The 26,244-nt window shown below is 35.5% G+C and overlaps 1 protein-coding gene and 1 non-coding gene across 2 annotated transcripts in view; one reads left to right on the top strand and one right to left on the bottom strand.

The window, feature by feature from the left end:
• Positions 1 to 26,244, top strand: part of AQR (aquarius intron-binding spliceosomal factor) — an 81,714-nt gene that overhangs the window by 37,706 nt on the left and 17,764 nt on the right. The window contains exons 17-27 of the mRNA XM_027971654.2: positions 2,259 to 2,437; positions 5,393 to 5,560; positions 6,667 to 6,836; positions 7,904 to 8,145; positions 10,068 to 10,214; positions 10,970 to 11,039; positions 13,318 to 13,428; positions 16,267 to 16,376; positions 19,382 to 19,517; positions 21,602 to 21,811; positions 23,908 to 24,045. Of these exons, the coding sequence (XP_027827455.2) occupies positions 2,259 to 2,437; positions 5,393 to 5,560; positions 6,667 to 6,836; positions 7,904 to 8,145; positions 10,068 to 10,214; positions 10,970 to 11,039; positions 13,318 to 13,428; positions 16,267 to 16,376; positions 19,382 to 19,517; positions 21,602 to 21,811; positions 23,908 to 24,045 (1,681 nt within the window). The remainder of the gene's footprint in view (positions 1 to 2,258; positions 2,438 to 5,392; positions 5,561 to 6,666; positions 6,837 to 7,903; positions 8,146 to 10,067; positions 10,215 to 10,969; positions 11,040 to 13,317; positions 13,429 to 16,266; positions 16,377 to 19,381; positions 19,518 to 21,601; positions 21,812 to 23,907; positions 24,046 to 26,244) is intronic.
• Positions 13,869 to 13,940, bottom strand: TRNAS-GGA (transfer RNA serine (anticodon GGA)). Its single transcript has one exon. It is a non-coding gene; the product is annotated as a tRNA-Ser (tRNA).

The following is a 26,244-nucleotide window of genomic DNA, read 5'->3' as shown; positions in this document are numbered from 1 at the left end:
AGACATATATATAATTATACTGCATTCTTTGTGAAAAGCTTAATGTGTTTTAGGTGTGAACTGATTCAGGTATCTTCCAGGCTTCTCTCCTGACTAATTACAGAGAGCTTCGTGGACACTGTGATTATGATCCTTTTTTTTTCATTTCCATATTTTATTTCATACACAGTTCTATTTTTTAATTAATTAGTATGTGGAAAGTTATTCTGGGTGAGACTATAAAACACAGCATAAAGTATTTTTGACTTAATAATCAGTTGAGTCAGTGGGCAGGCCAGCACTGTGAAATTTGTATACCCTCTGGCTGATCATCTCTGCCCCCAGCTTTGCTGAAACCACTGCCCATTGTTTGGACCCCGGGGGAGTGCTTGATCAGAAAGCTGCCTTAGAATTTATGGTTACCTTGCGCTTATCTGTTCAGATTCTAGACCAGATTTTGATCATTTTGCAAAGAAGGGACTTCATAGCTAGCAGTTCATCAAGTAGAATGCACTTATACTTTACTTAAATGCCAAATAAAGCAATAAATACTTAACAGTTCTTATGGTTTATTAATAAAGTAATTTTTTTAGCTTACATTATTTTCTATGAGTAGAACATGTCTTTTTGGAGATAACTTCTGATAATAAGTTTTTCTAAATTTTGAAAAATTTATTTTTCTGCCCATCATTGAAAACTGTTAAAAATAATGAGATCTAAAAGGGTGGGTCTTCTCTCTGTTTTCATGTCTTGAAGGAAGAAAAGTAGTAGAGGCGTTTTCACTCATTACACAGTTCTAATCATACTTTCAGGCTGTGAGCAGTATAAGAGGTTGTGCTTATGAGGGTCAGAAATCTATACTTTTTAATACCTCGTGTTGCAGATAGATTTTATAAAGAGGGAAGGAATTGGAGAGAGTAGACTAGTGGTTGCTTGGGAGTAGGAACAGGATTGACTGAAGTGGATGAGGGAGATCTTTTAAAGCATTGATGAAAATGTTCTATAATTGGATTGTGGTGATGGGTGAACAACTTTATAAATCTACTGAAAATTACTGAATTACACATTTACAATGAATAAATTTTATGGTCTATCACTATATTAAAGTTGTAAAGAATGGAGAAGGTGATAGAAAATTATTACAGAAGCTTTTATGCTCAAGGTAATGCCTTTTTAAGGGGCTTCCTTGGCTCAGATGGCAAAGAATCTGCTTGAAATGCAGGAGACCCAGGTTCAGTTCCCGAGTCTGGAAGATCCCCTGGAGAAGGGAATGGCAATCCTCTCCGATATTCTTGCCTAGAGAATTCCACGGACAGGAGCCTGGAGGGCTAGTCTGTGAGACTGCCAAGTTGAACATACCTGAGCAACTAACACACACACACATTGCCTTTTAGAAATTGTTTCAGTACTAACCAAGTCATTGGAATAGCAAACTTTATTTTTAATTAGCTTCACTCTTTAATGTCATGTAGTTTTACAATTTTTTGTTATTTACAAAGGCCTTAGGATATTGATTTTCTTTATCTTGGTAAGCATATTATTTTAGGTAGTACTTTCCAATATTGGAGTGTTGCTGCAGTTTTTAATATTACAAATTTCCCAGATACGCTATTTAATGTAAAAGCTAAAGCACTAGTATAAGAAAATAATGAGTATTTGCATGTTAGTGGTTCTCATTATTAGACCCAGCTTGATTATTCCCCTTCATGGCAATATCTTTTCAGTATCTTAAATATTGTCCCCTAAAGAAAGCATTTGCATAGATATCATTTGCTTATCTTTAGTTTTTTTTTAAGTCTAATTTGTTCTAAAACATTTTTGAAACAACTTTTAGAAATACTCCCTGTTGGCTCAGATGTTAAAGGATCTGCCTGCGGTGCAGGAGACTGGGTTTAATCCCTGGGTCAGAAAGATCCCTTAGAGAAGGAAATGGCTACCCATTCCAGTACTCTTGCCTGGAGAATTCCACAGACAGAGGAGCCTGGCAGGCTACAGTCCATGGGATCACAAAGAGTTAGATACAACTGAGCAACTATCTGAAGAGGGAGAAAGGGCAAAAATATAAAACTGAATGCTGGATAATTTCATTCTTTAACAAAATGGCTCAGCTCTTACATATATAAATTATATGTTTTTCTTAAGTTTAGGAATAAGATTTCCATATTATTGTTAGGGCTTAAATACTAGCTAAACATGTGTTTTTAGTTACTAGTTTAACTTGTCTAAAAGTTGGGCAAAGTTATTTTTTGTTTGAGTAATCATCTGCTTCTGCTTTTTAGGCAATCAGAGTATGGCGGTGTAGTGTTTGGTGGTTGGGCACGAATGGCCCAGCCCATTGTGGCATTCACTGTGGTTGAGGTTGCCAAACCCAACATAGGTGAAAACTGGCCAACCCGAGTTCGTGCGGATGTTACCATCAATCTGAATGTCAGAGATCACATCAAAGATGAGTGGGAAGGTAATTCTGTATTTCAGGAAGTCGTCACTTTTTGTCTTTTACTGTATAGACTTTTGCTTACAGCATTAACAGAAACACATATACTAAATATTGCCCTTTTAAGTGTACTGTTTTATCTTTAAAAAGTTTGGCTTAAAAAATGACAATTGATTTATAATTATTACTAGTAAAAACACCAAGGATCATACAGAATAATAATTAAGTACCTTAATACTTAACTAAAAAGCATTAGATAGCACGTATATCAGAGTGTTTTAAAAATTGCAGTTGGCAGAGCTGAGAGGAGAGCATTTTTTTTAAATGTTAAAATGTGTCAGAAATGACTCATAAATGGATTTAAATTGGCACTTTTCTATTCCCAGCTGTCTATGACAGCTCTTACTACCCTGTTATGAGAAACGGGAGCTGGTGGGCTTTATCTCCTACCTTTGTGGCGTGCCGGAAGGAAAGGAATAGTCCCTTAATGGATCAGTTTTCAGAAATTACTGCTCTCGATATAGCTGTTTATAACCTCAGGGACTGTATGATACATTTGTCAAATAATTTTGAAGGAATCCAGCAACAAAGCTGGCCAGATGTTTAACAAATGGCCACTGTAGTGGGTAGAGTTTGTGACAGATTGTTTTTATGACTCCTGTATCCCTCAAAACTATTCCAATCTGGCACATTACACGTCTAAAATAATGTATACTTTTGTTATTGCTGAATTGTGAGAGAGGCATTCAGTTGCTGAGTAAGGTCTTCCATTTATTGCTCCTTAGAGCTTGAGGAGGTATTAAGATAAATACTGTTTTACATAGTGGATAATGAACTGAAGTAACGTATTGGCCACTCCTAGAAGTGCTAGTGATGCCTGGAAATAAAACTTGGGGGGAAGCAAAGACCCTTTGTAGAGATATATAGATAAGCTCTCATTATGATATTAAAGGAGAAAAGAAGTTCTTTACTCCAAACCCCTTGGGAACTCCTTGCCTCCATTACTTTGGAGACTGCTAATCAGAAGCCCATCAAGTCATCTTATTTTTTTATTTTAATGGACCTCTGGCAGATGAGAAATAGAATGGGTAAATTTTGATGGGCAAGATAGGAAACAATAGGGTATTGTGGGATGAGAGATTTATTTGGGGCAGCGGTCACCAGTCTTTTTGGCACCAGAGACAGGTTTCATGGAAGACAGTTTTCCATGAATGGGAGTAGGGAGATGGTTTGGGGATGATTCAAATGCGTAACATTTATTGTATACTTTATTTCTGTTATTATTACACTCTGATATATAGTGAAATAATTATACAACTCACCGTAATGCAGAATCAGATCATCAGGCATTAGATTCTCATAAAGAGCATGCACTGTAGTGAGATTCATACTCCTGTGAGAGTCTAACGCTGATCTGGCAGGAGGCGGAGCTTAGGTGGTACCTGTCTGTGGCTTGGGAGTTGGGACCCCAGTCAGGGGCATGGTGGGTAGAAGAGTATTTTATAGGGAGCCAGAGCCAAAACGCAGGCCCTTTATTGGTTCCAAATAGAGCAACCAAATAAACAATGAGACAGAAGGTCTGTAAACAGTAATGAGCATTGTCCTGTAAACAACAAAAGTTTTGCGGAAATGAAGCTAAATACTATGAAAGATTGTTGTCTCTTCAAGAAAGTATGAAGCTCACATCATTATCTTCTCCATTACCCCACTTAAAATTACAGAAACAGAATTAATGAGACTGAAATATCTACAAGACAGAGCCAGGGTGGAGTAAATGCAAATGGTTGAAAGAGTTGAGATGATTGTAATACAAGTATTTTTAATGTGGACTGAGACATCCCACAGTATCCCTCTGTGAGGCCAAAAAGTGACATTGGTAGGGACAAAATTACTTCTCAGGCCCAATTCTTTGACCCTAAGACTTGGAGGTTTCAATGAGTTGTGTGCATCAGAAGTTATCTAGGCAGTACCACTCACATAGTAGATCTTTTCCCCTTCATTTTCATTGTTCTCCCGCTTCATTGCCTAGAATTTGTTGGGAAATAAGCAATCAATTCATTATTATGAGTCAGTTATTATTTCTAGCACACTCGAACCATATTCCATATTGAAACCACCAGGATGGTGCTAATACTGTTAGCCACACTCACATTTGCTGACTTGATGGAGTTGTTTATCTTGTTACCAAGGTTATGAGCAAGCAAAATGTTCAAATTTGCATTCATACTATACAATAACTAACAAAAAATGAATGAGAAAAAAATGATATGTAACATTACATGCTGTGTGGTCTAAATAAAAATCCCTCATCTTCCAGTATGTCTGCTTTTAATAGAGCTGGGAATCTTATTTAATCCATTATTTGAGCTAATGAATGGGAAACTACAGACTTTGGCAAAAGTCTCCTATTTCTTGACATTTGCTTATGAAAATTTCAGTATTTGCCAACTGAAGCAACATATATTTGGCTGTCTCCTCAAGATGCTGTCTGTAAACAATGTTTTCGTGCCTTGATGAATTATTCTAGAGTTGACCCGTTCTGGTGAAATGCAGTTAGACTGTTGTTGAAATGACACTGATGGATAGTTTAAACTGATGTTAGAAACCTGCTAAATATGATATAGATGCCAGCCATATTTTTGGTTACTTATTAAGAATATTAGAAATAAGAAAGATGACAAGCATCTAATTTTGGAGTTGTAACATGATCTAGAGGACTTATTCAGTAATGTATATATGGCTTAAATTTTCTCATTTAACATAAAGAGAAATTTTTATTTAATTATTGCTTTAAACATTGAGTAGTAAAGGTATAGGAAATCTATAATTGTATTACAAAGTAAATATAATCATTGATTATCTCTGATATTTTAAATGTTTTTTATATCTTTTCCAAAGATAAAAGGAAGAGAATTTACCAATGGAAGACAGAAAGCAGCAGCGTTCTAATAAGTGAAAATGTGTTTTATGTTTTACTAGGGCTTCGGAAGCATGATGTATGCTTTTTAATTACTGTGCGTCCCACAAAACCTTATGGTACCAAGTTTGACCGAAGAAGACCTTTTATTGAGCAGGTTGGCCTAGTTTATGTCAGAGGCTGTGAAATCCAGGGCATGCTAGATGATAAAGGGCGTGTCATTGAAGACGGTATGATGATCTTTATTTTTGAAAGACTATGTGTACATAATGATAAATTTCTTTGCCTTTTTGCAGCCTAGGTAATTTTTTAGTTATTTTATATACTAAATCAGCACAAAGGATTACATATATAGAAGTGGGTAGGGTACCTACCACCCGGTTTTAGAGATAAATAATATGGTTTCTAGACTACTGTATTAGATTTTGGACAGACTCTTGAAATTGCCTATATTTAAAACTCTTCCTTTTATGATACTTCATTGCTTTTAAAAACCTCTAAATACCTCCTATAGTTGTTCCCTGGTATATTTTCCTAATTTTTCCTTTTTAAGTTTCACTGATCTGATCCATGATAGCAGTGGCTCATAAATGGAAACCACACTCTCCTGTGATTTAAAATGCATGGTGGTATCTATGATGTCATATGACTGGGGCAGGGAAGGGATGGTCAGCTATTAATGTTTGATGGGTGGGGCCAGGGATGTTAAGTGCCTCAGCAGAAGTGTCTTCTAGAAGGAATTATCTTGCCCAGGATACCAGCATAACCCTGTTTAGAAGCGTCTCCTTGGGGTTCCCTTGGTGGCTCAGTCGGTAAAGAATCCGCCTGCAGTGAAGGAAACCCAGGTCCAATCACTGGGTCAGGAAGGTCCCCTGGAGAAGGAAATGGCAACCCACTCCCGTATTCTTGCCTGCAAGAGGAGCCTTGCGGGCTACAGTCCATGGGGTTGCAAGAAGAGTTGGACACAACTGAGCAACTAACATACGCGCGCATACACACAGAAGGAGCTAAGTAACTGACATAAATCAAGTTCTTTGACTTGTAAGGCGCCTGTTCTAGTTGAGGGCTTACACACAAATAATTGCAGTTCATGGCATTGTACCATAAACATGACACAGTTGTTCTGGGAAGAAATAGTAACAATTTAGAGAAAGGAGAAAATCTTTTCAGGTTGGAATTTGAAATGGATGAGTGGATGTCATTCTAGTTGGAGGAATGGCTTGCAGTTAAATCTGAATAGTTTTCTCATCATTTCTAGAAAAGGAATACTGCTAACTTACTTTGATATTTGAAACATATGTATTTCATTTAACAAACTTTAAAAAAAAATGTCCAGGACCTGAACCCAGACCCAGTCTTAGAGGAGAATCAAGGACTTTTAGAGTGTTTTTGGATCCAAATCAGTATCAACAAGATATGACCAATACTATACAAAATGGAGCAGAAGATGTGTATGAAACTTTCAATGTAATAATGAGAAGAAAACCAAAAGAAAATAACTTTAAGGTAATTTGTGGGCTATATAATTAAAAGTACTGTGTCTTCATTTAAATAACTTTTAAGACATAACTACATAGACACTAGGTTTAAAAAGATTTAAAATAGTGATCACTGCTTTTGTTTTGATTTTAAACAAATCTCTTAAATTCTTAACATAGATTAAATATAAAATAAATTTATTTGCTAAATCTTATTTTGTCTTTTGATGAGACTAAGAGAATTTTAGGTTTAGAGATTAGTACAAGAAAATAAGATAATAGAAGTGAGATTAACATACACTACCTTGTTATTTCATTATCTTGTTGGATGTATAGCATTATAATATAAAAATGTCTGGTTTTGTTATTCTTTGAAATTAATTGCCTAACTTTCTGATTTTTGTATGTTGCATAGATCACTTTGTTGAAATAATTATTGGAAAGTCTAAGAATCTGCCTTGGCTTCTAGTAATTACTTTTGACAATGTATATATTAACTATTATAGGGACCTCTTATTGTAGTCCTAATTGTTTCATTCTGAAATTTAGACATTACATTTTTATCATTGTTCATTTATTTTTATTTCTTATCTCTAGCAGTGCTAATTTTAGCATTTCTAAATTGTAGTGTTTCACAATCAAGGCATACATTAATGTGCTTCTGGTTATATGTGGTCTCAGTAATGAGGAACTATAGGCTATAAGGTGGAGGAAACGCCAGTAATTTCTAAGAGGAAACATTTTTTTCAAGGGTTTGTTCTATAATATTTTCTTGCTATTGTGTAGACCTGATCAGATTTTCATCCTACCCAACAGAAGTCAAGTGGTGAACTCATCTATGACATTCTGTCTAAATGATCTCCTAATGGATAAACTGTTCTTGCTAAGTTTGGTCTTTTGTTTAACTCAGTGTATGGTATCAGCTGGAAATATAGCTGTTGATTCAGTCTAGCCAAGCACCTGTCAGCAGAAAATAGCTTCTTGCCTTGAAACACTTGGGAATTCTGGATTAGTACAGCCAGCTCTACATTCCACTGAAGTGCAAATGTTTGAGATGTGGTCTTGACAAATCGGTTTTTGTCGTCTTACTGACAGGCCGTGCTGGAGACTATCCGGAACCTGATGAATACTGATTGTGTGGTACCTGACTGGCTGCATGACATCATTTTAGGTTATGGGGATCCAAGTAGTGCACATTATTCCAAAATGCCCAATCAGATTGCCACCCTTGATTTCAATGATACATTTCTCTCCATTGAACATTTAAAAACCAGCTTTCCTGGGCATAATGTTAAAGTAACTGTGGATGACCCAGCTCTACAGATACCCCCTTTCAGGTAAAGTCAAAACTGGATATATTCCTTTCCAAGCTTTCTGTAGTCATTCTGAGTGAGGCCATCAGGACTGTAGCTAAAGTAAGTTTTAAGTATCATCTCTAGATTTTGTTTGGGTAGTTTTCACCTTCCCCATATAATCACTGGGATAAATTTATTTTATTAGACTCTATTTCTAATTCTTTGTGTAGTAGCTATTTTAAGACCACAGTAAAAGTAGCCTTTGTCTTACAAGGGATCAGTTTGAAGAGTATTATATTGATATATTTGTAGCCTTTGACTGAAGAAATAAGTCCTAATTAATATAAAGAGCCATGTGATTTTGAACTCTTGCTTTTTAGGAAAAAATTCTTTTGACCCTATTTGCTTTCACCATTTTAAATATTAATGATATTGTTATACTCAAAATTAAAGGAGCTTTGGATTAGTTTAAGTAAAAGAACAGAGTACCTGAAGTACTGAATGCTTCATGAATTCCATCATATGAATTAGTGGCAAAGCACTAGGTATACCTGGGATGTTAGCAAAGGATTTAATTACTTTCTTAGTTGCAAATTAGAACATATAGCTTTTAGTTAACCATTAAATATAAATATAATAATTATACATATTAAAAACATGTACCCTTTTTAATTCTCAAACCTAGGCTTCCTCCATACTTCTCTAATCTTGTTAATGGCAAAATCAACTTGAAATCTCAGCTTTATTTTTTAACCTTTCTATTCCCATAACTCCTGCTCTGTCTTACAGATTCTGCCTTAAGGATACATTTTTTTTTTTTTTCCAAATGTCAGTCCTGATGGCTCCCTCTCTAAACCCTCAGCACTTTCAGTCTTTGTAATGGTAGTGTCTTTCTGCCCCTTGTCTTCTTTCTTAAATCCATTATATGATGTCTACTGCTAGAGTCATTCTATTGTCTGACTGAAAACTGACCTCTTAGCTTCTTTGGTTCTTAGCTTCTTTTTAATGTTTTTTTCAGAATGTGAACAAAGACTGGAAAAAGTACAAGTGGAGAATTAACTTTTTAGTTTAATCTTAAGAGTTTTCACTGACTTTCCACCGGGTACCTATGGGGAGTTGCTTCCTGGGGTATCCCTGGCCCCAGGCTAAGAACTTCTGCCTTAAAGGCTCAGTATTCCAGAGGTGTCATAACCTGGTGCCAGTCTTTCTCTCTAGCCTTTTTTCCTCTACTGTATCCTAAACTTCTGTAGAACTGGCTGTTTGTTTCTTCCTGCAATGTCTTTTGAAATTCATTTTAGATACTATCTTTCCCATAAAGCCTTTTCTGATTAAATGAAGGACAGTGTGTAAAGCACTTTACAGTGAATAGCTGTAAGTATATAAAGTTTCTTTTGTAAACATTATGCTAAGTGAAAGGAGCTAGACAGAAGAGAACAAATACTGTATGATTCCGTTTACACAAAATGACCGGAATAGTCTGCTATAAAGACAGAAAGTAGACTGATTGCCAGAGGCTAGGTTTGAGTTGGAATACGGAGTGACTGCTTAATTGACATGGAGTTTCCTTTGGAGTGATGAAAATATTCTGGCTTTAGAGAGTAGTGATGACTGTACAACCTTGTGAATGTACTAAAACCGATTGAATTGAACCTTTTAAAATGGTGACTTTATATGAATATTATCCCAGTTAAAAAAAAGTTATTTCCCATAGGAAAAAAAATTAGATAAATGTTTCTTCTTTGATTCTCCCTTAATCAGATGGCTGTTTTCTTAATCTAAACACCCTTAACCACATTTCAGTGCTTTTAAATCTACTTTTTTGAAATTTATGTGCAGAGAGTAAGTTCCTTTAAACCATAACTGATTCTTACTCATGATTGTCCTCTGTACAATATCATGCATGAGACAGGAACTTGGCAAATTGTTGTTAATTGTGAAAATAAACAAAGGTTTTGGTCTTGTAGGATAACTTTTCCAGTAAGAAGTGGAAAGGGGAAGAAGCGGAAAGATGTAGACGGGGAAGACGAAGACACTGAGGAGGCAAAAACTTTAATTGTTGAACCTCATGTTATTCCTAATAGAGGTCCTTATCCTTACAACCAACCCAAACGGTAATTTCACTGCCTCTGCTAATTATAGTAATAGATAATAGTGTACTATTTCACATGGGTTAGTAATATTTAAAAGTTTTTCTGATTCTTTGAAAATTTTAAGACTCTTCTGTTTCTGGACCCTGTTTACTTTTCTTCTGTTAGTTGACTCAATAGTTCAGACATTTTTGACCATTCTGTAATATTTCAAAAGGAAACATTTTCAGATACTATGAAAACAAAATATTAGCAGTCTGCCTGAATGTGACCCCGCGGTTCTCACTTCATGACTGTGCGGTACATTTAGCAGCTACCCTTGTGCATGTGTGTCTTGAGTAATAAAGTGGCATTGTGTTTGGTATTAGATGGGGAACCAGTACTTTGACACTCCAGTTAAGATCTGGGCTAATCATATTGAAAAATAACTGTCGTCTTTTCTTTCCACAAGATGCACTCAGTTTTAATTGGTCTGTGGAGGGGCAGAGGTAAAGAAAGTCATTCAGAATAGACTGGGTCAGTCATGTGATCTGGTGTGCACCGTTGTGCTTATAGTTAACAATACTGTACTGTGCATTTAAAATTTGTTGAAAGAGTATGTCTTTATGTACTTTTTGCTGCACATGCACAGCCACAGAAAGGCCTCAGATGGGAGGAAGAAGAGATTGGGAGACCAGGGACAAATACAGAGCAAATGTCCAGACCTCTCCTTGTCTAAATTCTTATTAACATCATGCATCTTTATGTTTAACCAATTTCTTATCAACTCTTATTTGCAGTAATACAATTCAGTTCACTCATACACAGATAGAGGCCATCCGTGCTGGAATGCAGCCTGGGCTAACTATGGTAAGAGAATGACTGTTCTACTAGTTCTTAAATGGATTCAGACTAGAAGTAGGCATCAGATTTTCAGAGTATATTCCATTTTTAAGCACAGAAACCCAATTGAATTGTTTATAAGTAATTGTAAACTTATGTCATTGGACACTACTCATTTCAATGTTCATAACAAATGTTTCATTAGAACTGAGCTATGGCCATTTGTTTATGTACTGCCTATAGCCTTTTTATGCTGCCACAATGCATAAAGTGTTTATTTGCTGGCTCTTTGCAGAAAAGTTCTGTTGACACTGATTTAGAAGTGTGTTTAATTTCCAGGTATTTGGAGGTTTTCTAGTTGTCTTCCAGTTACTGGTTTCCATTATGGTCAGAGAGCATATTGAATACTTTCTATAATTTTCATTTTTTTAATTTATTAAGGTTTGTTTTATGGCCCAGAACATGATCTGTTGGTGAATATTCCATGTGCACTTGAATATGTGCTCTCTTGTCTTGAGTGGAGTGTCCTATGTATGCCATTTGGTTGTTTCCATTGCTCAGTACTTCTCTGTCCTTGAGAGAGGAGTGTTGAAGTCTCCAACTGCAGTTGTGAATTTGCTTCTCCTTTCAGTTCTATCAGTTTTTGCTTCATGTGTTTTAAAGTTTTATGGAGATGTACGTACCCTTTCAGGGTTGTTGTGTCTCATTGGTGAATGGATGCTTCTGTCACGTATAATGTGTGTCTTCATCACTGGTGACTTTCTTTGCTCTAAAGACTACTTTGATATTAATATAGCCAGTGCAACTTTCTTTTGATTAGTGTTTACATGACATGTCTTTTACTGTCCTTTCACTTCTAACCTACTTGTTATATTTGAAGTGAGTTTCTTGTAGACACCATATGTTTGGATATGGCGTTTTCCCTCTATTCTGAAGTCTCTGCTTTTAATTGCTGTGTTCAGTCCATTTACATTTAATGTTCTTATTGATGCGTTTGGATTTAAGCCTCCCGTTTTATATTTCTTTTTTATGATTGTTCCCTTTTTGTGTGCTCCTATTTCCCTTTTCCTGCCCTTTTCTGAGTTATTTTGATAGTTTTTAGTGTTTCATTTCTACTTATCTATTTTGTTTTTATCTCTTGTATAATTTTTCTTAATGGCTACTCTAGAGAATTATAATATACATACTTACCTTTTCACAGCCTACTTATAATCAGTATTTTGTCTCTTAAATTGAGTGGAGGATCCTTGCTTCCATATAAGTCCCTTTACCTTCCCATTTTATGTTGTAGTTGTCATATATTGTACCTGCAAATCCATTGAAAATACTAACACAATATTAAAGTTTTTTATTACAGACATCAAACATATTTTAAAGAACTCCAGAGGAGAAGAATAGTCTATTACATTTACCATTTATCCTTTATTCCTGATATCTCAAGTATCCTCTGGTATCATTTCCTTTTTTTTTGCTGTGCAGCATGTAGGATCTTACTTCCCCGACCAGGGATTAACCCAGGCCCCCAGTAGTAGAAGCGCAGAGTCCTAAACACTGGACCACCATGGAATTCCCTGGTGTTGTTTCCCTTGTCTGAGAATTTCTTTTACCAATTTGAAGAACAGATCAGCTAACAATGAATTACCTTTGTATTCCTTCATCTGAGAGTATCTCTAATTCATTTTCATTCTTTAAAATATTTTTCCCTGGACATAGAATTTTCATTGATAGTTTTCTTTTCAGCCCTTTAAAAATGTGACTCCACTTCCTTTTGGTTTTCGTGATTCTGACGAGAAGTGCACAGTCATCTGAAATGTCTTGTTGCTATATGTAGTATATCATTTTTCTCTAGTTACTATTAAGATTTTTTTTTGTCTTTAGATTCCAACTGTTTAATTATTATATGTCTGGTCTTAGATTTCTTTGGTATTATTCTGTTTATGCTTCAGTGAGCTTCTTGAATCTGTTGATTTATGTCTTTTGCCAGATTTGAGAAATTTCCAGCCATTATTTCTTTAAATACTTCTCTACACTGTATACTTTTCCCCCTCTCTAGAACTTCAAGGATATCAGACCTTTTAATATTGTCCCATAAATTCATGAAGGCATGAATCTTTTTTTCTGCTTTTTATTCAGGATGGCTGATTTCTATTGATTCATCTTTAAGTACACTAACTCTTACCTTTTCCGTGTTGCATTGAACTTACCCAGCAAATCTTTTAACTTGTTTCATCTTTCAGGTTTAAAATTTTCTTTTTATAACATTGTGGTAATTCAGTAGTTTGCTATATGTTCATCTGCTTTTTAGGTTGTGGGCCCACCAGGTACAGGAAAAACAGATGTGGCAGTTCAAATTATATCCAACATCTACCACAATTTCCCAGAGCAGAGGACTCTGATTGTTACTCATTCCAATCAGGTAAGAAAAAGGGAACGTGTTTGTACATGTGTGCTCATGTGTGTACATGCTTGTGTGAAGTGGATGTGCATGTATGGAACAGGAGATGCATGGAAGCGCAGTGTAGATTTCTGCATATCCGATAACCTGATTATGGACACACAGCATACCAGCAAAGGCTGATGAGCATAGTGTTTGTTGTTGAGCTAATCTTGGATTATCACTGGTCATGACCAGACCATTCTAATAGAGGCAGTCCACATGTGGAAAAGCTGAGAGGAATATTTGGATACGTGGTAATTGACTTTTTCCCTCGTCTTCCATTCTTGAGTGAGTGAAGTTGCTCAGTCGTGTCCGACTCTTTGTGACCCCATGGACTGTAGCCTACCAGGCTCCTCCCTCCATGGGATTCTCCAGGCAAGAGTACTGGAGTGGGTTGCCATTTCCTTCTCCAGGGAATCTTCCCAACCCAGGGATCGAACCCTGGTCTCCTGCATTCCAGGCAGACGCTTTAACCTCTGAGCCACCAGGGAGACCATTCTTAGCTAGACCTTTTTCTTTAAAAGCATTACCCCTTACTAATAGTATTTTTCTGCTACTAGAATGGATATTCCTAAAAGACTGAACCTATATCATATTGACACTGATTGAATTTTAAGTTCTTATGAAGTATACATATGAATATGTATATTACATGGATAGTCTGTTTTGGTTGCTGGTCCAATACATAAAACATGAATAAATAGCTGAGGCTTCCTTATGGCTCAGATGGTAAAGAATCTGAGCTGGTAAAGAATTTGCCTGCAATGTGGGAGACCCAGGTTCAGGAAGATCCCCTGGAGAAAGGAATGGCAACCCACTCCGATATTCTTGCCTGGAGAATCCCACGGACAGACAAGCCTGGCAGGCTGCTGTCCATGGAGTGACAGAGTTGGACACGACTGAGCAACTGACACTTTATAAATAACTAAAACAAGAAAAACACACTCCTTTCTTGTAAATAATGGTTGAAAAATGATCTTTACATCTATATGTGTGCCAGGGTGTATATTCTAAAGCTGTCATAGAAATAAGGAAGAACAAGTAATGTGTATTAATTCTCATGTAAAATGTGACAGGCGACTCTCAGAATCTTCTGAAACATGTTGTGAAACTTGCACAGTAGTCTGTGCCAAAGGTACTTGTTTTCTCTGAATACGTATTAAAAATAGTGCTTTCGGTTCACTAGTTTTTTTTTTAAAAAACTGGTCTGTGAAGAAGCACGGTGTTTTTAGAATGCTCAGTGTTATTTATTCTGTTATTCATCAACTTTTAATCCCATAATTTTAAAGCTATTAACTGTCTATCCAATTCATTCACTCTGTTTTCTTATCTTTAATGTTTGTAAGTAACTGGCATGGTGTACTAAAATTGTGCAGGGGAGAGGGTAACCGAGGCTTTATCTTGATAAAAGAAGCCAACTATGTAAAGACTTCTCCTGTCTTCTGTTTAATGAAATTTAGTCTGTAATAATTCTACCTATTTTCAACTTCTTAGAACGAGTAAGATATTATTCATGTGTTGTTTTAACATACTGGTCTTTTTTTCAAACAAATTTTGTCATAACTCAATAATGACTTTCTGTAGATTCCTCTACTTACGACTGACTTGTGTAGCACTGTTGTAGAGATGATGTTATTTTGCAAAAATGGCCAAAGATGTCTTTGATCCTCTGATAATCTAATCATCCTCTTTAATGCAAATTGTTTATTTTTCAGAGTTTGTATACCAGATCTTGATTTAAATATGTGATTTGAGCCATTCTCCAACATCACTTTAATTCATGATGAAATCTTACAGTTTTTTCTGAGATTGCCATGTGCGAGTATTTTTTGCCCTCTAAATCTATGTGGTTCATAAGTTTAGATAGGGAAGGTTTAAATAGTGAGTAATGCCATGATCTATTGTATCTCAAGTTTTAGATGGAGAATATTAAGAGTTTGGATAGTGTGAATTATTTTTTCAGAAAATTTTGTTTATCTCATCAGTTTCTGAGCTCTAATTGCTAGAATTTTGGTAGTAAAAGATAGCTGGATACTTTATAGCTTGGATGTTTACAATACTGGATATTGACTTCATGGTCAGGGCTAGACTAGTGGTAAATTCAGAGAAATATTTGAGTGGGGGCTGATTTTTAAATGTCAATTTTATTAGTATATCTTTAAATGCAATGAAATGTTTGCCTTTCTACAAAACCTTGTGACTACAGATGTTCAGATAATAAGTACTAGGATTTCAGGAAGCCCCAAAGATGAACCTTTCATGGGTAACTGTCTTTCATCAGAACAGTTTGCAATTAGTGCTCTGCTCCTTATTGTGTCAAGAGCTGACTTAGATTCAGCCTGAGATTTGAATGCTGCACTTTGGGTTCCTCTCCGAGGTTCTCTTGATACCTTCTACCAGCACACCTCCTGGGAGACCTTCTCCAACCACAAAACCCTTCCAGTTTTCTGCAACTCATAGAGATTTTATTGAGTAAAGTGAAATTTGATGTGATTGTTAATTATTTTAGTAAGTATTACTACTTGAGGGAAATAGAAACTGAGCCAAAGCCTTCTCTTTTCATAAATTATCAGAGATGTAATAGATAGATGACTTTTTATGATTTCCAGTTATTATTTGACTACACATACATATATTGCATTATCACATATCAATAAAAACACTATTTCATTTAAATTATAAATGGCCTAATATGTTTCCTTCTGATCTGACTGGGCAATACTCATTCGTTTCTACCCTGTGATTGTTAGTTTTTGTTACTTTTAAAGGAGCCTACTGATTCTTTAAAACTCACTCATTCTTTTTTTTATTCTTCAGGCCCTGAACCAGTTGTTTGAGAAAATCATGGCTTTAGACATTGACGAGCGCCACCTCCTGCGTCTTGGTCATGGAGAAGAAGAGCTGGAGACAGAGAAAGATTTCAGCAGGTGAGCAAATTAGGATGAGTTTTGAAACAGTATCCAAAAAGTTTTTAACCTTCTCTTTTTCTTTAATAAAGAAAAAAACATGCAAGACAGGGAAAGAGACACAGATGTGTATAACGGACTTTTGGACTCAGAGGGAGAGGGAGAGGGTGGGATGATTTGGGAGAATGACATTCTAACATGTATACCATCATGTGAATTGAATCGCCAGTCTATGTCTGACGCAGGATGCAGCATGCTTGGGGCTGGTGCATGGGGATGACCCAGAAAGATGTTATGGGGAGGGAGGTGGGAGGGGGGTTCATGTTTGGGAATGCATGTAAGAATTAAAGATTTTAAAATTTAAAAATAAAAAAATGAAAATAAAAAAAAAAAAAAAAAAAAAAAAAACAACAGGAAAGAGAGCAGTGAATAATCCAACTGAATTCTGAAGGGTTTTAGCCTAACCTACATAGGTATACTGCTGCTGCTGCTGCTGCTGCTGCTGCTAAATCGCTTCAGTCATGTCCGACTCTGTGCGACCCCATAGACGGCTGCCCACCAGGCTCCCCTGTCCCTGGGATTCTCAAGGCAAGAACACTGGAATGGGTTACCATTTCCTTTCCAGTGCATGAGAGTGAAAAGTGAAAGTGAAGTCGCTCAGTCGTGTCCAACTCTTAGCGACCCCATAGACTGTGGCCCGCCAGGCTCCTCCGTCCATGGGATTTTCCAGGCAAGAGTACTGGAGTGGGGTGCCATTGCCCTCTCCATCACAGGTATACTAGGTTGCCCCAAAGTCCAGTCATAATTTCCCTCTGTTCCAGTTCTACATGTTTATGTCATTTTTCCTGTCAAACATGTGGTTATTTCAGTGAAAAGAATTATCTTGTTCATCTTTTTTAAATTGCGGATTTCCATTTGCTTTCTGTTTACTGAAGTCAACATTGCCAAACCAAAACTATACAACTTTACACAATTCCTTTTTACATTTCATCTAGACATTTAATTTCATTTAATCCGGGCACCAATTAGGTAGATTCACTTAACAAAATGCAATTGGAGATTAGTGATTGTGTAAGCTTTGGGGTTGTAAGTATTATTTCAGGAATTTATTGCCAGTTTAGCTGGACTTTATGTTAATGTGACATAAAGTGACTAAAATTTTACAAGTCAAATTTCTTCTGCTATTAGTATTTTGGTTTTTCCTTCAAAGTTGCTATATAAAAAACAGATTATTTCATTTATAATTAAACTAGTTTTTAAAGCTTGATTTCTGACATAGACATAATTAACAGCATACATAATTAATACAGCCTTTGACTATTGAACATTACTTTTGTAATCATTACTAAATTGATTATAGACATCAAAAGAACTAAAAGTATTAAATTATTACATTGCATTTATTTAGAGTTCTTGTATTAAAGAGCTTACCATATATTTTTTAGCTTCTAAAAAGTCAGAGGGCAAGATCAACACACCTTAAGTTACTTGGGGCTCTGGATTCTTAATTTTTGAACAGCTGGTAATGCTTCTGAATTCTTCCCATGGGTATTTCTTCTTGTTGAACCTAACTTAGACAAGTGGACACAACTCTAAAAATCTGCTAATCCAGATTTCATTGAATGTATACAGGCTGATGAAATGCTAAGTACTGTAATTATAAGTGTATTACAGTATAATTTATAGTTTTTAGAGAATATTATAATAGAAAAGAAGTAGAATTTTTAAAGTGATTTCTAGTGCTACCAATTTCTTGGGGAATAATTCTTTTTGCTTTCTGAAGGGTAAGTCAAGCTCCAGGCTTTATTAGTAATGTGTATGTTTATTTGATTGTGCGATTATTTCATTTTTCTCTTTGTCATAATTAAAAAGATGGGGGAATAACCAATTGATGGAGCATAATACATAGTCAGAACAGGCTCATTCATCAGTTAAGTTTGCCATCTTACATGGGCATGATTCGTGGCACCCCAAAGTGGTTACAGTGATATCAGAGATCACAAAACGCAGATAACAAATATAATAATAATGAAAATGTTTGAAATAGTTCAATAATCTCCAAAATTTGATACAGACAGCAAATGCTGTTGGAGAAAAATGACAGTGATAGACTTGTTAAATGCAGTGTTGATACAAACCTTCAATTTGTAAAAAACGCAGTATCTGCAAAGTACAGTAAAGTGAAGCCTAATAAAACGCAGTATTCCTGTACATTGCTCTCCCTTTTTAAAATTAATTGAGACTTTTTAATATAGTTTTAGATTTACAGAATACTTGAGCAAATATTACATAGGATTCCATTGTATACTGCTGCTGCTGCTTTTTTTTTTTTTGGTGGTGAGGAATCGTAGCAGGCACTTTGTTATGGTGGAAAGAATTTGCACAGGCTTTGGGATCTAGTTCTGGTTCCACTTTTTTTTTCTTAACTACCTATCGTTGGGCCAGGTACTCTCCAAATTTCAATTTTCTCACACATTCAGCAAATATTTATGAACCTATTTGGTCCAGATGCCAAGCTGTGTTCAATGCCAAAGAATAAGCAAATAAATTTTGAAATTACATTTCAAAAGTTTTAGAGCTAACCTCCTTTTATGATAGTGGTATTCAGAGTCGCCAGTTTGTAAACTGTATTCTGGCTTGTTTTGAGACGAACTAGCACTTGAATGTACTATAGTGTTTTCTTCTTTGTGACGGTCTTTTTATGAAGAAAAAAGAAAAGATAGCTGAACTAAAGGTGTTTAATAATATAGTTAATTTTCCTTTCTCACAGACCACCAACACATTTGCATATCATCCTTGATCCATTGGTAGATTTTAAGTAGCTTTGGTATAAAATAACTAAAGAACTACCACTTGAGTTATTTTATACCAGTGCAACTTAGTAAATATAAACTATGTTTTCTACCTTTTATTTTTTTTGCCTATTTATTATTTCTGTTATGATTTTCTTAAATATTTTGCTGACAGTTTCCTTGCAAGTGTCTTCATAATATAATTTTGCTTTTTTACTTAATTGAAATTTTTAGGTATGGAAGAGTTAATTATGTCCTAGCTCGAAGAATAGAACTTTTAGAAGAAGTCAAACGATTGCAGAAGAGTCTAGGGGTTCCAGGAGATGCTTCATACACTTGTGAAACTGCGGGCTATTTCTTCTTGTATCAGGTATAAGAGATTAAAGATATTTAAATCATACTTTATTGGAATATACTCTTTATTTAGAAACTGGGATGGGTTCTGGAGATCCTTTCTTGAAAATTTTTTTTTTGAGTAGATTAAAATATATGCTGTTGCCATAGCTGTATTTGTGGATGTTAAATGTTTTGTCTCCTATTGTCTTCAGTTTTCTTTGCTAAATAACTTTACTTGATGACTCATTCAATGGAAGGCCAGTGTTGCTACTGTTAAAATTTTTTTCTTCTCCTTTTTTGTTATTGACAAAGTTTCTAGACTCTCTTTTTTATTTTTTCATTTTTTTCATTACTATAGAAATATAACTAAGTAGTCTAGCTACCCAGTGGTAACAGATGCAGTTTTTTAACTTACTTTTAATATGCATATTAATCAAGGAATAAAGAAAAGCATATTTTCTGTTTAAATTTCCAAAAATACATTTTGTTATAGAATTGATTTCAAAGTAGGAGTTTAAGTTAAAAATTCTGTGACTTCAGTTTAGAGGTATGTTTTTGCTTTTGTTAGGGTTAATTTTGGGAGTGTGAAAATTAATGAGAAATAGCCAAATAAAATGAATAAAAATAAAATTTTAATACTTACTTTGTTTACTAGTAATTTTAAATGGACTGAACATAAAATAATGAAGATTTTTATATAACTCTATTTGTTTTCTTTGTACTAATGCTATTTGCATATTTTAGGTATAAATCACAGTGTTGAAACTTTTAAATGTGTATGAAGAAAAGTTTATGCTCATTATAAGCTGATAAACCACTTGAGTCCATTCAAAATGAGTATATTTCACGGTTCCTTATGAAACATAGGACATATGCATGATGTTGCAAAGTTGTCTTCGTTTTAGACTCTCCAGAACTTGAATAACGGAGTAATGATCGTGCTTAAGTGCATATTTGTCATAAGATAAAATCGCCAGGCTCTTCGTGAAAACTGCCTTTAAAAGTAGTAGAAATAACGTATGAATTATTGAGGCCTAGCTAATAAATTTGAGAAATATGAACTGGAGGCCTCACAGCATACATAAACAATTTTCAACACACAATAATCATATTAGGAAAATTGTTGAAAAGGAAAATTCTCAAGCTCTGTCCCCAGAGACTTTCTTTTAATACAGTGTGATATCCAGGATATTTTTATTTAGCTTCTCAGATATTCTGGCTAAGGACCACAGTTTGAGAAACACTGAAGTTATAACAGAAAAACTGAGAGAATTAAAAAAAATTAAGTAGGAACTGAGTAGAGTCATAGTTAACATTTACACCAGCATATATTTAAAATATCTATACCCAAAAAGTCATAAAATGAGCTTTCAAATACATAGGCAGCTTAACCAGAAGTTTTTTATATGTATACTAAAAAGAATTCAAAAAATTTTGAAGGTCTAGGAGAAGAGTTGACAAGTGCTAAATTGATTTAAAAGCTACTAGAGCTGGACTTAACCATATATGGAAAGAAACTGAGATAGTGAAAAAATAAGGAATTTCTTTGTTCAGAGAGGGCCATTTGGATCATCGATCATAAACTATTTTGAATATGCATGGGAAATCTGAAACATCTGAGATGGAAAGTCCCATGAGATGATTCTAGGGTTCTTTCCTATCTGTACATGTTTTATTTAAGGGTTTTTTACCCTACAGTCTTGAAGTTTACTTTTAGAAAAGAAGAGCAGTTTGTCAGTGACTGGCATAAGAAATAGTCTTGTTGGGTCAAAGATTACTTTTCTTTTCCTTTTCCTACTGGACCACCAGAGAAGACCAAACTAAGCGCATTTTTTATTTTATTATTTAAAACATTGTTGTTTAGTCACTCGGTCACTTGGACACCAACTCTTTGCAACCCAGTGGACAGTAGCCCTCCAGGCTCCTTTGTCCATGGGATTTTCCAGGCAAGAATACTGGAGTAGGTTGTCATTTCCTTCTCCAAGGGATCCTCCCAACTTAGGGATCAATCCAAGTCTCCTGCATTGGCAGGCAGATTCTCCCCCACTGAGCCAGCAGGGAAGTCCATGTAAAATATAAGGGCTGGCTAATTTAACCCCAAGTCTCTTTTTCTTACAGGTAATGTCTCGCTGGGAAGAGTATATCAGCAAAGTGAAAAACAAAAGTAACACGATGCCAGATATTACTGAAGTCTCTGCTTTCTTCCCTTTTCATGAGTACTTTGCAAATGCCCCTCAACCCATTTTTAAAGGCCGATCTTATGAAGAAGACATGGAAATTGCTGAAGGATGTTTCAGGCATATTAAGAAAATCTTTACTCAGCTTGAGGTAAGGATTCTCAAGTTCTTTTTACTTTCTTTTAAAGGTGTTAAGCTTAGCTGGCTTTCTTTTCTTTTTTAAGTAAGTATAATATTCAAATCTAGCAAACAAGATTATTACTTTTAAGTGGAATTATTGGAAGCATGTTATTGTTCTAGTTGAGAAATAAGTAAAAATTATGATATGAATTGAATCGGCATTTTTTTTTCCTGGTATGAGAGTCTTAGTATTTAAGAAAGGAATGCTTTCTTTAGGAGATTTAACAATAGTTCCTTGATTTGGAATTTGGCCATTCTAAATTCTTTATGCCTTTGACTAGTGGGCAAAGTGAGGTTGCTGTGTTATCCGAGATATTCCTGATTATTAAGGTGAAATAAGAATCACGACTATACACAGGGGACAGAGAAGAATGTTTGGAGCCCAGGGCCCCTGGGCTGCTTCCTAGTTTTCTCATTCCTTATTGGAAACATCCCTGGAAGACTACAGCAGTACTATAAAAGGACCACGTTTCAGACTCACATTCCTCTCAGTTAGAAGGTTTAGGATTACTTCAGATTAAAAGGGCAAAGATCATCTCTTTTTAAAAGTCTTTGTACCTTTTAGATATGATTTTATTCCTACTTCTTACAACAATATCTGGCAGATAGTAAATATTCAGTAAACATTGACACATGGTGTGAGTAGGTGGATAGAAATGGATGAATGGTTGGTACAGAATAATAAATATGTATATACATATGTAGTATATATGTGGTATGATAATGATAATAAAATTGTAAAACCTGGAAAGCAGTGTTGTGGTATGCTTATGATTACATAAATAGAATATAAAAGGAGAAAAGCATATGATTTATAATAATAGCTGTCTGGGGAGAGGGAAGAAGGAAATACAGGATACCTCCACCTGTGCCTGTGATGCTTTAACTATTTAAAAATAAATAAACCAAAACAAATGTTTAAAAGTCTGACATAAGTATGACATAATGTTCAGACTTAATAAAACTTGCTATCAGGCACTCTGCATGGCTCGTTTACTCCTTACATCCGTCTGTTGTCGATTCCCCTACTCTGCTCTGGGATCATCTGCCATGGTCTTGACTGAGACTGGTCCTTGGAGTTTTGGTTTCCCAGCCTCTCATGTCAGCTGACTTCTGGCTGGGTTTAGCCAATGAGAAGTGTGGCAAAAATGGAGGAAAGAAGGAAGCCAGGGTTTTTCACCAACAGCTCTCTCTGCCGGGGTTTCATCCCTTATATGACTCCAGTTTCTGCTGACCTGGTCCACTGCTGTTCCAGCTTATATTGATACCTCAGTTTCTGGGCTTAGATAACACTTCCTCCTCTTTATCCTTCCTAGCCTACAGATGGTCATCATATTCTGCTGTTGCCAGTCCCTGGGTTACCTCACCATTCGCTGGTTGGCTTTTCTACTCCTCCATCACCTGCATAATGGGTTCCTTGCAATAAATTCCTTTCATTATGAATGCTTGACATAGTGTCTATTTTCCTGGACATACAAGGGTGATCGATATTCAGTATTCTTGTTGCTACAGTAAATATTTTACCTTATACGAAAAAGCAGTCCAAATTGTAGCTTTAATATCAGTTATTATTTGAACTTAATTAGTAACTTATTAATCATGGACAGAATTGTTCTCTCAGTTCAGTTCAGTTCAGTCACTCAGTAGTGTCCGACTCTTTGTGACCCCATGGACTGCAGCACGCCAGGCTTCCCTGTCCTTCACCAACTCCCAGAGCTTGCTCAAGCTCATGTTCATCGAGTTGGATGATAGGCTTAGTTTATGCTGCTGCAGCTAAGTTGTGTCTGACTCTGTAAGCCTATGGACTGCAGCCCACTAGGCTCCTCTGTCCATGAGATTCTCCAGGCAAGAATACTGAAGTGGGTTGCCATGTCCTGCTCCAGGGGATCTTTTCAACCTGGGAATCAAACATCTCACATCTTACCTGCACTGGCAGACGGGTTCTTTACCACTGGCACCACCCAGATAGTTATATTAAGCTTCCACATAAAGTCTCATAAACTGGATTATTGAACGTATGCATGATTTTACTAAAACAAGTACCTCATTGTTTCCCCACTCCCATAGGAATTCAGAGCCTCTGAACTGCTTCGAAGTGGACTAGACAGATCTAAATACCTTTTGGTGAAAGAAGCCAAAATCATTGCCATGACCTGTACTCATGCTGCCTTAAAACGACATGATTTAGTCAAGTTAGGTTTCAAGGTAAAGACTTATATTTTAGTTCCTTAATTCATCTGTGCAGCTGTTAGTTCCTTTCTTTTCTCTTCTCTCCTTAATACTTGGCCTTTTCCCTTGAATGTTTGCTTCTTACTAAAGTTCGCATTTATAACTACTTTAAAATGTTTCTAAAGTGATAATCTCCCATGTTTATATGATTAGTAAACTCTCATAAATCTAATTTTTCTAAATTTATTTATTAGATGCATTAATATGTCTTTAACATTATAGCCATATGACTATCTAAATAACTTCTAATACTTTTTAAGGTAAATTAACTTACTTTCACTGTGTTAAAAAAATCTCCAAACAGAACTAAAAACTTTATAAAAACATTTGACAGTGTTTTTCACCTATTAGAAATCTGTATGCTTGCCTTATTTACCTTTTAAGCACTCATCCACTGCAGTTATTTGTTCATTCAGTAAATGAAAAGCATTCTGTATGAGATGGAATATACTTATTTAGACTGTCAAACAAGATATTTAAATGGCTCCATCTCAGGATAAGGACTGGAGAGCCAAAGGGTAAAGACAGCCTGTTACTTGTTACTCAGTTGAAATGTAATGTAATAATTGATCAGTAAATTTGAGTTTGCAGATACTTTGTGACTTTGGTAATGGTACTGACTAAGCTCTGATTTTAATGCAAATCATTTAACTTCCCTCCAACTGGTTTATCTGATGTTATTAGTGTTTTGTATACTGGTTTGAATTCAAAGTTAGCAAAACGCTTGTTGATGAAATAGCTGACATATTTTAAGTTTATGAGGTCACTGGAAGATAAGTGCTAAATAAATTCAAGGTGATAGAATTGTTGCAATCTTGGATTAAAGTTTTCTCAGCTATAAGGTAGGACAAATATGATAATTTATTAAAAGGTAGTATGAACTTAACCTAGTGGTGTGAGCTTACCTTTTGCAAATTAGTGAAAATTTTTCACCTAAATATTTTGTTCTTGCTTTGGGCTGACACATAAAATATACTTTGGATTTGCTATTAAATCATATTACTTTTAACAACACAGGGAAATGATACAATCTAAACTGAGCATTTTATGCTTTCCTGCAGCTGTTCACATGCATAATCTACAAAACATTACTTGTAGCTTATCATATTTTCATTAATCATTTTCTTACACTGTGCTAGTAAGATAGATACCGTGAGTGCTGAGGGTATCCCTTAACGTTACTCCCCACTCCCCAATTATCTAGTCTTTCAACTCTTTTAATATTTCCTTTGTCCTTTTCATTTATATCAATAAAAAATGCTAAATTTCCATTTTAGGCATTGTCTTTTGATTCCGTGCTGTCTCCAAGGAGACATGCAAACACTTTTGTGTACTCTTTTCCTTCCTTAATACACCCAGTATAGTTGTGTCATAATTTTGCTTTGCAATTAAAATCTCCTTTTTAATCAGAGCTGTAGATGTATTTTTATAAGTTAAATCACTTTAGAGTTTCAGAGTTGTTTCTCAGGAAGGAGTCTCTTTAAGCTGTCATCTTGAGCTTTTCCCATTCTGTTCTCCATATTGTGTCTATCACCTTGAGACCCCACGTGGGAACTTCTGAGAAAATATGACTCTTTGAACCCCTTCCTCCTAGGTTCCCACCAGGATGACCTCACTAATCATTGTAATAGGGAAATTTAGCATCAGATAGAGCTAGAGAAGATATCCATCCACATGCCTAAAACTTAAGGTAATTTCACTAGAAAACAGTACAGAATTAAACCTTAAATTTCATCATGTCCAGTAGAAATCCAGCTACCAGTCTTGAACAAATACAAGCATATTTTGGTAAAAATGAGTAGCACAGAAACTGCTGCTGCTAAGTCACCTCAGTCGTCTCCGACTCTGCGATCCCATAGACAGCAGCCCACCAGGCTCCTCTGTCCCTGGGATTCTCCAGGCAAGAATTCTGGAGTGGGTTGCCATTTCTTTCTCCGGCACAGAAACTAGAGGATATGTAAACAATTAGCTTAAAAGAAAAAAGTTAATTAAGCATTAAGAGTAAATATACTCCCCCTACCATCCACTTCCTTGAAAAAAAATCAGGGGAGAAAACTTTGAAAATAGAAAACAAAAGAACTCTACTTTGTGCTTAGTAAGAGTCTCAAAGAAGGTATTTTACGAGGAATAGGATATCATACTATAAATAGCAATCAGAATTAGAAGAGGAAGGGA

Source organism: Ovis aries, chromosome 7, assembly GCF_016772045.2.
Source record: "Ovis aries strain OAR_USU_Benz2616 breed Rambouillet chromosome 7, ARS-UI_Ramb_v3.0, whole genome shotgun sequence".
Lineage (NCBI taxonomy): Eukaryota > Metazoa > Chordata > Mammalia > Artiodactyla > Bovidae > Ovis > Ovis aries.
The sequence above is the reverse complement of the archived record's forward strand: the minus strand, read 5'-3'. Positions and strand labels throughout refer to the sequence as shown.